The following is a 12,128-nucleotide window of genomic DNA, read 5'->3' as shown; positions in this document are numbered from 1 at the left end:
TATGAACATTCATGACCAAGGATTTGTGTGAGTACCTGTTTTCAGTTCTTTTGGGTGTATACCTAGCAGTGGAATTGATCGCTCCTACCGTAATTATGTGTTTAACTTTTTGATGAACCACCAGACTTTTCCACAGCAGCTGAACCATTTGACATTTCCACAGTCAATGATTCTAATTTCTCCACATCTTTGCCAACACTTGTCAGGTTTTTTTTTCCCCCTGTTATAGCCATCCTAATAGGTTGAATAATAATATACTTTTAAAGTAGCAACTTTGCACTCATTTTTCCTCAGGAAATAATATTAGAAACTGAATCTTTTCTCTTTTTTCCAACAGTGTCTTTGTGCATCTCCCTCTGTATTATGATCAGAATGTCTTGTAATAATAAGATCAGCCATGGATAGTAAAGAAGTGTGTTTACATCTTAACCATTAGATTTTCACTTGCCTTACCTTGGTGGTTCAGGCCTCACTCTAACCCCAGACCACCTTTGTAACCTCATCTCTCCCTCTTCCTAGCCATGCTAGACCTCTGAAAGCGCTTTGTACCTTTCTTAGAGCAAATACTATATTCTGCCTTGCTTTGCTTGAGGGCAGTGATGACAGTACCTTATTCTTGTTTTTGTTCTACCTTCCACTGTCTTTTTGTAGATAACTTTTTTATAGTACTCGTCTTTCATATTATAATTATTTTCTTGTCTGTCACCATACCTAACCGTGAGCAACTTGTGGTGTGGGAACATGACTTGTTTATCTTTGTAAACCGAGGACCTAACAGAGTATCTAAAATTGTTAGTTTGGATTTTATTTTTTATCTTGCACATGGTGTCTTCTACTTCTGGTATAGAAATGCTTGACATTTTCCTCCCCCACCCAGCCATTTCCAGTTAATTCCATCTCACCCTCTTAAGAGTCAATTGAAATATCACCTCCAGGAAGTTTTCCCTGATATTGCCTTCTCTCTTCCCCCACGTCTGTTACTAATCTTCCTCTTTTTGTTGAGGAAGATTGGCGCTGAGCTAACATCTGTGCCAATCTTCCTCTATTTTTTTATGTGGGACGCTGCCACAGCATGGCTTGATGAGCATAGGTCCATGCCCGGGATCCAAGCCTGTGAACCCCAGGCCTCCCAAGCAGAGAGCGCAAACTTAACCACTACGCCACCGGGCCAGCCCCAATATTTTTCATTTTTATTGCATATTTGCCCACACTAGAATGTGAGCTCTATGCAGACATGATTTCTATTTCTCTTCTTTACTGTCGTATCTCTTGCATCTAGAACAGTGCCTGCTACATAGATGCTCACTATTTCTTTAATGAGTGAATAAATAGGTTTGAGAACTGCTGAAGAGCAAGGACTATGTTACATTCATCTTTGTAACCTCAGCAGCTGGCACATCAGTGCTCAATACATGTTCAATGTAGCGTTTATTCTTACAGCAGGATCTTTTTTCTACATAATATTCTTGGTTCTCTTTTGTTGTTTATACCTAAATAATTATATAAAAATAGAGAATGCAGATAAGCAAAAACAATTGTCTCACTGCAAATAGGTGATTCAGTCATAAGTTTTTTGTGTACGGTCATAACAAAAGGTTTATCAAAAGCTATTTGCTGTAAAAGTAAACCCATTCATCAGAAGGAGAAATTCCTTTCGAATTGTAAAAATGGACAGTCCTGTTAGGTTAAGAAGTTAATGACTTAGGAAACAGCTGAATAATCCCTCTATCCATATTTCAAAGTAGTTGTTCATTATTGGAATAGATTAAAAATAATAAAGGTAGTATAGAGTTTCAGATGGGCTGGATTCGTAAGAGGAGATCACAGACACTGCAAGTTAGGTTAATTCCCAGTTTAATTAGCCAATGATACTAAATGTTATTGGAAGCAAAGTAGCCTCAGAACAGGTGGAGTATATTTAATGTGGCTTCCTTTGCCCCCAGCGTTCTTAATTGAGTGGGAATGGGGGCAAGCAGCTGCTGTGACACTGTCCGTACAAGTAGAAAAAGGGCACGTTGCCTTTTTATATATTCAGGGTTTAGGTCTCCATTCAAAATAAGTCATCTTTGATTCTCTGTTGAAAACGTGGAATATTTACAAATAGTTTCTGGGATTCCAGAAAACTCAGTTCTCTGCAACCAACTTCTTTACTCTGATTTAATTCTGTTTTTTGTGATATGAGTGATTCTGATACTTGGTCTGAGACCCACAGTAATAAATCTATTTCCTCACGTTTAGCAAAAGAATCCGAGGTCCCTGGCATTAGAAAAAAGAGAATTTTTTCCTTTTTAAAGTATCACAGTTTCCTTTAGATATAGCTAGATCTTGAGGAGATTACTAAAATGTAATATTATTATGAGTTTTAATTTCTGGCCTCAAAGTGTTAATCTGTTTGGAAAATGTTAATGTTATTTTTTAAGGAAGGGTTAAATGTTCTTCCTTAAGAAAAACTAAGTTGTATAGGAGTTAAGATTTGAGAAAGATTATTTATAGTTAGGTTGGCCCTTAAAATCTTCCTAAAGAAAGTAGATTCTGGGCTGGATGTTGAATCCAGGACTTGCAGAGATAGAGAAGGTGGTGGAGGGCATCTGCATGCTGATCCCGTTGTGGGCGGATCACCTTCAGCTTTCTGACTGCTCCTTCCCCCATTCCTGTCCTTGTCCTTAGTATGTGTGTTTCCTCTCCCGTTTATACATTTTAAAATTAATGTTCATAGGGCATAGATTTCCATTCTCATTTATGGAGAAATCACAGCAGGAATAGAATAAATGAGAAGACTGTCCTCCTGCTACAGAGAACAGCAGGTGCATTCCTGGACAGAATGTGAACAGCAGAAGTCAGTCTCCTGTAAGAGACAGATCAATTGGGAGACTGATCACTTTAGAGACAACATTGAAAGATAAATTGAAAGGAAGACCCTTTTAGGAAAAGTGAAACTGGACAAAAATTTAAGTTGTTATCACTAATTGTTATACTCACGGTAGAGAAGTTGAAAAATACATATTAATGTATCTACTATTAACATTTTGTTGTTTCCTATTTGGAGACTTTTTTTGTCAAAAGTTGTCATTATTTGGTAGTATTTCTTATGAGCTATAAAATTTGATTTGATCCATTCTTAAAATTTTTATTTTATTGTAAAATAAGTATAACTGGAGTAACAAATTGTGAGGTGGAAACCAAAGGCCCAAATTTCTTATACCTCATCATCTGCTGTCTCCTTCTGAGCCTGACCTTGGCTGCGATTGTTAGTTAGTCACTTAGTTAATATTCTTTGCTAATAAGTGTTGAATGGACTCTTTGGTCATAGGAAGGTCTAGTAGAAAGAGTAATGGAAAGAGAGTCAAGGGGTTTTGAATTTCAGTCTGGGCTCAGTTACTATCCAGCTCAGTTATTTTCAGTGGAAGTATTTCTGTATCTTTTTTGTTTTTCTCATTTGCAAATCAAGGATGTTGATTTGTTTTTTTTTGATGGTCACTTTCAGTTTTGCCTTTTCCAAAATGTCATAAAAATGGAACCATTCAGATGTAGCCTTTGAGTCTGGCTTCTTTCACTTAGCATAGCATGTTTGAGATTCGTCCGTGTTCTGTGTATTGTAGCTCAATTTTATTTCTTCTCTTCCCTCCCACAAAATGCTGGAGAGAGAAGTACTAAATTTGTTGCAGTAGTAAATAGAAGGTGTAGATTATTGCTTTGAGGTTAGAGAGGTGGGAAGCACGAAGGAAGGTGGTATTTAAGCTGTGACTGAAAGGAGTTTAAAAGCCTGAAACTGTGCAAAGCTGGGTAGTATGAACTATTCTTAAAAGAGAGGAGACTTGTGTGTATTTGATCCTTGACTGCTGGCTACGAAGAGAGAAACAGAGCTTCCTGGGAGATGAGGACTTGCCTGTTCTGGAATTCCGTGTAAATTGAGCTCTCCCCACGCTGGGCCTGCCCTTACGGTGCTGGTGCTATCCTTGGATTCCCTTCTCGTTGCTTCTGTCGCAGGCCTCATTACCTGTTCCCAGGCCTTTTCTCTTGTCCAGGACTTCTCTACCTTATTTCTGTTTTGCTGTTTTTGTTTTCTGAATATGCCTACCTTTGGATTACTGAGGAAATTCTAGCTATCTGTTTGAGCCCCACCATCTCGCTCCTCAACGCTTTACATTTTTTGTTTTCACCACCTTCTCCTTTTCTTTTGCATCTGAGAAAGAAACATTCTTCTTTTCCATTAATATAATCCTCTACTTCTCACTCTTAATTCTGTCTCTTCCTTTAACCCCCTCTTGTTCTTATGTCTTCAGTATATGCCTTCCCATAGAACCTTTCCTCTCAATCTTTAAGTGTGCTGAGATCAGCCTATAAACCTTTCCCTCCACCCTGTCTACCCCTTTGAACAACCATCCTCTCATGCTTCTACGTTACCAGATTTAGTAAAGGAATGAGCCCCACTCACCACCTTGGCTCCATTACCACCTGCATTTTCCTTTGGTCCTTGCAATTTGGGTGTGACCCTAAAGGTTTACTGCAACTACTTTGTCATTGTCAGTGTTTTTCTTTTACTGTTTTAATGTAAATATAATAATTGTAAAAACCTGTATGTAAACATGTATGTATGGTTTAAACACTCATGTGTCTACAACTCTGCCGTGAAATAGAATTACCATATCCCAGAAGGCCACTGTAGGTCTACCCTGATCATATTCCATTCTGCCACAAAGATAACCGTCATCCTGGATTTAGTGTTAATGGTCATCTTGGTTTTTTTTGTTTTGTTTTGTTTTGGTGAGGAAGACTGGCCCTGAGCTAACATCTGTTGCCAATCTTCTTCTTTTTGCTTGAGGAACTTTGTTACTGAGCTAACATCTGTGCCAGTCTTCCTCTATTTTGTATGTGGGACACCACCACAGCATGATTGGATGAGTGGTGCATAGGTCCGTGCCTGAGATCCAAACCCATGAACCCCGGGTCGCCGGCGCGGAGTGCGTGAACTTAACCACTACGCCACCAGGCTGGCCCCAGATTGCTTTTCTTTCAAAATTTTTTCATCTATGTATTTATCATCTTCAAATAATACATTACTTAGATTCACCTGTTTCCATTATATAAACTGAATTATACTGTATATATATTCTATGATGGATTTCTTTTGCTCAACATTGTGTTTTTGAGATTCATCCAAGTTAGTGCATATGTCTATAATTCATTTTCACTGGATATAATATCCCATTATACGAATATATCACAATTTTCTATACATTCTATTATTGATAGGCATTTGGGTTATTTTTAGGCTTTTGCTATTACAAACATTTCTGCTATAAATAATTTTGTACTTATCTCTTGATGCATATATGTGAAGAAGTCTCCAGTGTGTTTACTTAATAGTGTAATTGCTAAACTTGTTCCAATGTTACTTGGTACTGCCAGCCAGTTTTCCAAAGCACTTGTACTGGTTTATACTGCTACTGACAGCAGAGAAGAATTTCACAGCCTCGCCAGAACTAGATATTAACCAACTTTGTAATTTTAGCCAAGTTAGTGGGTGTAAAATGGTATCTCATTGGGATTTTAATTTGCATTTCCCTAGTTTCCAAGGAGGTGGAACATCTTTTCTTGTGTTTATGGGCCATTTATGTTTCTTTTGTGAAATTTTTATTTATTTCTTTTTTCTATTGGGTTGACTTTTTTTATTGATTCTTAGGAGTTCTTTGTGTGTTCTTAATACTAGTCCTTTGTTGTTTGTATATATTGAAAACATTTTCATTCACTTTATGTAGTCCTTTGATGAACAAAGCTTTTAATTTTAAAGTAGTTAAATTTATGTCTTTTCATTTTTGGGGGTCTTCATAAAGAAATCCTTCTCTTTCCCAAGGTTATGATGATATTCTCTTACGTTGTCTTCTAAAAATGTAATAGTTCTGCACTTCACATTTAGGCCTTTAATCCTCCTGAAATTTTCTTTTTTTTTTTTGATATGATATGAATTGATCTAATTTCATTTTTTTTCCCAAATGGTTACCCAGTTATCCATTTATTGAAAACTCCATCCTTTCTTCACTGATTTGCAGTACCACCTCTGTCACATTTCAGGTGTCCAAAGATATGTGTGGCTCTGCTTCCAGACTCTCTACTCTGGTCTGTTTGTTTATCCCTGCTCTGATATCATACTGTTCTGATTATTATTGCTCTATGATAAGTCTTGATATCTTGATAGTGCAAGTCCCTCCACTTTGTTCTTTTTAAAGAACATCTTGGCCCTTTGCCTTTCTATTTAAATTTTAGAATCAGCCTGTCAGTTATACACCCCCCACCCTGAGAAAGAATGAAGGAAAAAGAGAAAGAAAATAACCTGTTGAGATTTTGATATGAAACTACTTTGAATCCATAGATTAGTTTGAAAGAACTGATAATCTTTACAATGTTATGTTTCAATAAATGAGCGTTTGTGTTCTTTATTATTTTTAAATAAAGTTTTATAATTTTCCACTTAATAGGACTTGCTATAGTTTGATAGATTTATTCCCAGGACTTTATAATTTTGAAGCGTTATAAATAAAATTGTTAAAAAATTTTTTCATTTGGTGTATAACAAAGGCAATTTTTAAATAGATTTGTGTGCTGCAACCTTACTAAACTCTCTCATTCTAATAATAGACCGTTAGATTCCTTAGGATATTCTATATACATAGTCAATCATCTGAGAAGAAAGTTTTGGTTTTTTTTCCCCAGCGTATGTGTTTTCTTTTCTTGCCTTGTTTTTCTGGCTCACTCTTCCAGTAGCTGGCACTCTTATCTTGTTCTTAATCTTAAAGGGAATGCCTTTAATGTTACTCTGCATCAAGTTAGGGAAGTTTCTTTCTATTTCCATGCCTAGAATTTTTATCATAAGTATATTTTCAATTTTATCTAAGGGTTTTCTGCATCCTTTGAGATGACTGTATAATTTTTCCCCCTTTAATGAATGTGATGAATCATATTAATTAATTTTTTTAGCCCCAAACCAACCTTGCATTCCTGGAATAAAACCATCTTAGTCATAATATTATATCTTATTAGATTATTTTTGCTGTTATTATTTAGGATATTGTCATGTATGTTTCATGAGTAAAACTGGCTTGTATTTTTTTTCTTTTTCATACTCGTCTTTGTCAGGTTTTGGTATCAAGGTTATGCTGGCCTCATAAAATGAGTTAGGAAGTGTTTCCTTCTCCCTTCTCCCCACCCTGGAAAAGTTTTGTAAGATTGGAATTATTTGTGTCTTGGATTTTTAGAAGCAAACAGAGTAAAATTGTCTAGGCTTTCATTTTCTTTTTGGGAAGATTTTTACCTACTAATTCAGTTTCTTGGAATGCTGTGGGACTCTTTGGATTTTCTATTTCTTCTTGAGTCGGTCTTGATAAGTGATATTTTCTAGACAGTTATCCATTTCTAAGTCTTAACTTCATTGGCATGAATTTTATTGGTTCACGATATCCTCTTTTTAGTATCTGCAGCATTTTTGATTATGCCTTTTCTGTTATCCAGTTACTTGCTCCTTCTCTTTTATTTTCTTGTTGCATCTTACCAGAAATTTGTAAGTTATATGATTTTTTTGAAAGAACCAAGTTGGTGTTTCTATAATGTTTTTTTCCTATTTTATTAAAGTTTGGTCTTACCTTTATTATTGCCTTTCCTCTCTTCTCTTTGGGTTAATTTCTTTCTCTGTACTTGGTCCTTATCTTTTTTGTACCACGTGACAGTACTAAACTACCCCATCCTTGTAGCTTTCTCTTCCCTGGCTCCTGAGGCACCCTAGTCTTGAGGGATATTTTTTCTACTTTTCTAACTGCTTCCTCTCTGGCTTTCTTTCTCTTTGTATCTCCTAATGTAGGTGCCCTCTTATCTGCAACCTTCTTTTCTCTATATCCATTCTTAATTGATAGACATTTTTACTCTCCTAATTTCAACCATCATTTTTCTGTGAATGATTAGACAGAATCAAGGGGAACCCACCCCTTGTCTTGGCTCTTCCACTAACTGGCTGTGACGTCTTGAGCAATTCACTTAAGATTCCTTAATTAGGCCAGCCCGGTGGCGCAAGCGGTTAAGTGCGTGCACTCCGCTACAGCGGCCCGGGGTTCGCCAGTTCGGATCCCGGGCACACACCGATGCAGTGCTTGGCAGGCCATGCTGTGGCGGCATCCCATGTAAAGTGGAGGAAAATGGGCATGGATGTTAGCCCAGGGCCAGTCTTCCTCAGCAAAAAAAAAAAGAGGATTAGCAGATGTTAGCACAGGGCTGATCTCCTCACACACACACAAAAAAGGTTCCTTTATCTCTGTTTCTTCATCACTAAGATAAGGAGGCTGAATACGAGATCTCTGAGGTTCACCTCGCTAATACTGCTATTCTAGTGACAACCTTATAGAATCTTTAGCTCTGGCCTCTGTCCTTTCTAAATACCTTCTGGATCACTTTTCTTAGATGTTTTTTTAGGGTTTCTGGAACTTGTATCTTACATTAATTTTCTTACATAATTCACTTTCTCCCCAACCTGTTAATTCCCTGATTCCTCATTTGGATGTTTCTATTTTCCCAGGCACGCATTTGGTTTTGGCTCCCAACATCCCTGTCTCCCCATACTGTCTTCATACTCAAGTCTGATTAGGGGGCGTGTGTGTATCTGTTCCACTCTCCTTTCCTTTTAGTCCAGTTAGGTCTGTATGTTTTACAAGAAAGATTTCTATGTAATACCTACTTTCTCCCACCCTCACTCCTCAGGAGCCTCAGCACCTTATTAAAAAAAATACCAGCCTTTGCATCTTAAATCTCTGTTTATCTGAGTTGTTGTCTAAGAGTGTTCTTTTTACCTTGCTAGCTTTGGATATCATACCTTTATGCCATTTCCCCCAAGAAGCAGAGCCAGGGCACTTAAACAGTGTTACCTAAAGGCTATTGAGTAATCTCTGTACCAGGGATTCCAGAAATCAGTCAGTCTTGTGTTATATAGTGCTTTGTGATTTACAAGGGGCTTATTGTCATTTTATGGGAAATTGAAAGTGGAACCAGTGTGTAGAATTTTCGTGGTCTCCATGAGAGTGAAATATTTTGTTTTGGAAGACTTTCTAATTGGTGCTGTGTTAATCTCTGAGTGCTTGTCTCTGTTTTTCAAAATCTCATCTGCTTTCAGCTTTGTTGATTTATTTAATATACCTTGAGCATATTTCTCTAATGGTGCACAATCTTAAAAGCTTAACATAAGTAATGATTTCCTGAATAGAGATAGAGATAGTAGCTAATGACAAAATGTGCAGTTTTAAAATAGTGAAACTTCTGTATGTGGCCTATGCAAGTGACCCTAAATACTTTAAAATTTATTTCATACGAGTTCCTCACTACTTGACAAAAGCATGTACTCTTTTAATTTCATTAACTCTGTTTGCCTGGGTAGTTCTCAAGTTTCCTGTTTATGGGAAACTTTAGGAAAAAACCAATCACTATAAGATTTTAGGGAGGTGAAGTACGTATATACTCCTTTTATAATTATCTCAAGGAAACCTTAACTAGCTCTTTTGAATCATGTGATCTACCTAATTATTCTTATTGAAGTGATACGTGTGCTAGAAATTGGTCAGGATATAGAATGGCGGAAGTTAGCACCCTTTTAGAAACCCTGCCTCAAGGTTCTAACTTGTACTCTCCGAACTGGTCTGCTCTGTGTGCACACAGAGGGGTGTGGAGGAGAAGATAGGGTGTTTGAGTGCAGGAAACAGAAATTCAGAACCACGTTCATGTGTCTCTGATTCTTGCAGGTTCCTTCAGTCTGTTATATTCTATTCAGTACAAAGTATTCTGATTATTTCTAAATAATAGCTGGATATAGTAGTTTGAAAACAACGTATTATATCCTTTGGAAAATATTTCTGGGTATTAGGATGGTATGTCTTTCCATAAATTAGTACTATTCTAACATCAAATCTCAGCATCAGTGGTTAAAAAGCACTAGCATAACATTTAGAAAATTATAATCATAACAGAGCCCCTGCTAATTAGATATATGCAGCAATCAATACTTTGGGATTGAAAAAATTAGTAAAACTATTTTGTTTATCATGTAATGGTTGCTTTTGCTGTCAGATCGTCATTTTTTAAAAATTTAAGTGAAATCTGTCTTGCTCTTGGCAAAATCACCAGTGAATTTCTTATTGAAAGGGGGTGAGACTTGAAGAGAGCCTTGGTCTCTCCTTGGAACTCTGTATCTACCATTCTTTACAACAGTGATGACAATAATCTCTTCCTTAAAGCCACTTTAAGTTTCATGCTTGTTCTGACCCCAGTTGCTCCAATCACTGCATTCACTTCTGAGTTCTCTAACACTGTCTTATGATTATAATTCATTATTTATATTTTTATTTCTGTTCCTTAAGGATTATCTGTATTTATGTACTGCAATCCTACTTTTAGAAGAGAAGTCATTTTACTGTATTTCGTCTTTCTTTTGCTTCTCTTCTCCTCCTTGGAGGTACTTAGAAAAGTGCTTCTACAAAAATAGGTGCCTGAGAAATGTTGAAATCTAGTGCTTTATTTCAGTTGAATTTATGTTTTTAATAGTTATATTATTTTGCTTGCTTCCTAGGCACACAAACCAATGGTTTGGACTTTCAGAAGCAGCCTGTGCCTGTCGGAGGAGCAATCTCAACAGCCCAGGCCCAGGCTTTCCTTGGGCATCTCCATCAGGTAGAATGTTCTGCTCAACCATAAGTGAGAGTAAAAAATAGAGGCATAAAATGCTAGGGCCTGGGGAATTATTTCAGCATATGGGACTTTTTAAGTCAGGTAAAGCCTGGTGCTAATGGCGTCTACCTGTGTCCTTCTGAATGGTTAGTATGGAATACTATAGTTCAGTTGACTGTATAGCTATTGACCCCAGCCTTGTTACGAACGGAATGTGTATAACAACTGAGTTACTGATTTTGTGAGTGTGAGTCTCTGGTGGCTCACAGAAGGTAGTAAATTACAAAGTCATCCAAAACGATGTAGCCACTACTGCCTGAGACCTGCTGTGTGGGGCTCAGAGCTCATATCCCTCCTTTAAGACAGTTTCAAACCATTTTGATTTGGGCAACTACTCAGAGCCTTTTACTTGATTGTGAGCCCCCTGGTTTGGGGTTCAAAGAGATCTGTCTCAACTTTATTACCCTTATATTATGTGGATTTTTCCTGAGTCTAAAACAGGCTGTGGATTCCATTCATCCATGTTTTAGCTATAATGTTGAGGGAAAGGGAATATAAAAACAAACATTGCTCCACGAGAGTTTTGGGATATGGGAGCCACTTGAAGATGGAAAGGGAAACAGTGACAACAGTTGGGAGATAGATTATCTGAGTGTCTCAACCTCTCAATTTGTGTTCACAATTATGTGTTAGAGCAATACTTTGCACATCTTGGTGGTCTGTACCTCAGTTAAAACCTAGAATGAATTTAACGCTCAAAACGTGTCAACCAGCAATGTTAACCAGTTAGTTAGTGACTCTATTGATGTTGGTACCTGATGATATTAGTGGTGGTGGCTCAATGAAAAGCACATATGGACATAAAACTTCTCAGATTACATGTTGACATGTTAAGTTACTGTGAACTGAATATATATAATACTATTCTAGTCTTTTCATCAAATATGTCTTCAGACTACCTAAACTATACAAGAAACTCCTCTACTTGAAAACAGGTGAAATTTAGAAAACTATTCTGAAGCCCATTTATTTGTTCACAAGTTCAAAGGGGTACTAAGTAGGCAACATATAGCATCTTCTATTAGAGTGAGGCCTAGTGGACATACTTTTGCTCAGGTGCATAGCATTGTTTATATCTTTGAAGTAGAGAAACTTCTATATGAAACTTCTAGATAAAATATTAAGATGATTTAACATTTAAAATAATTTAAGAATATATAAAAATGTTATTTGCATGTTGATTTTCTTCTAAGAACTTATTCTAACCTCCAAAAAGTTTTCTGGTTTCTTAAGAGGAGTAGCGTTTTTGGTATACCAGAGTGCAGTCAATTATGTGGCACATCTTAAGCCTCTTTATCTGGCTTAAATTTGTGATGGTCCAAACATAAAAAAAAATCCCTGCAGGTACATGGATGACATGCAATCTTCCCCGC

General features: G+C 36.9%; 1 protein-coding gene across 4 annotated transcripts in view; it reads left to right on the top strand.

Moving 5' to 3' along the window:
- Nucleotides 1–12,128, top strand: part of POU2F1 (POU class 2 homeobox 1) — a 172,886-nt gene that overhangs the window by 108,302 nt on the left and 52,456 nt on the right. For all 4 annotated transcript variants that reach the window (XM_087437551.1, XM_004425076.3, XM_087437544.1 and 1 more), the window contains exon 3: nucleotides 10,598–10,698. In XM_087437551.1, the coding sequence (XP_087293677.1) occupies nucleotides 10,598–10,698 (101 nt within the window). The remainder of the gene's footprint in view (nucleotides 1–10,597; nucleotides 10,699–12,128) is intronic.

This window comes from Ceratotherium simum, chromosome 2 (genome assembly GCF_057802395.1).
Source record: "Ceratotherium simum simum isolate JZ-2026a chromosome 2, ASM5780239v1, whole genome shotgun sequence".
Classification (NCBI taxonomy): Eukaryota; Metazoa; Chordata; class Mammalia; order Perissodactyla; family Rhinocerotidae; genus Ceratotherium; species Ceratotherium simum.
The sequence above is the reverse complement of the archived record's forward strand: the minus strand, read 5'-3'. Positions and strand labels throughout refer to the sequence as shown.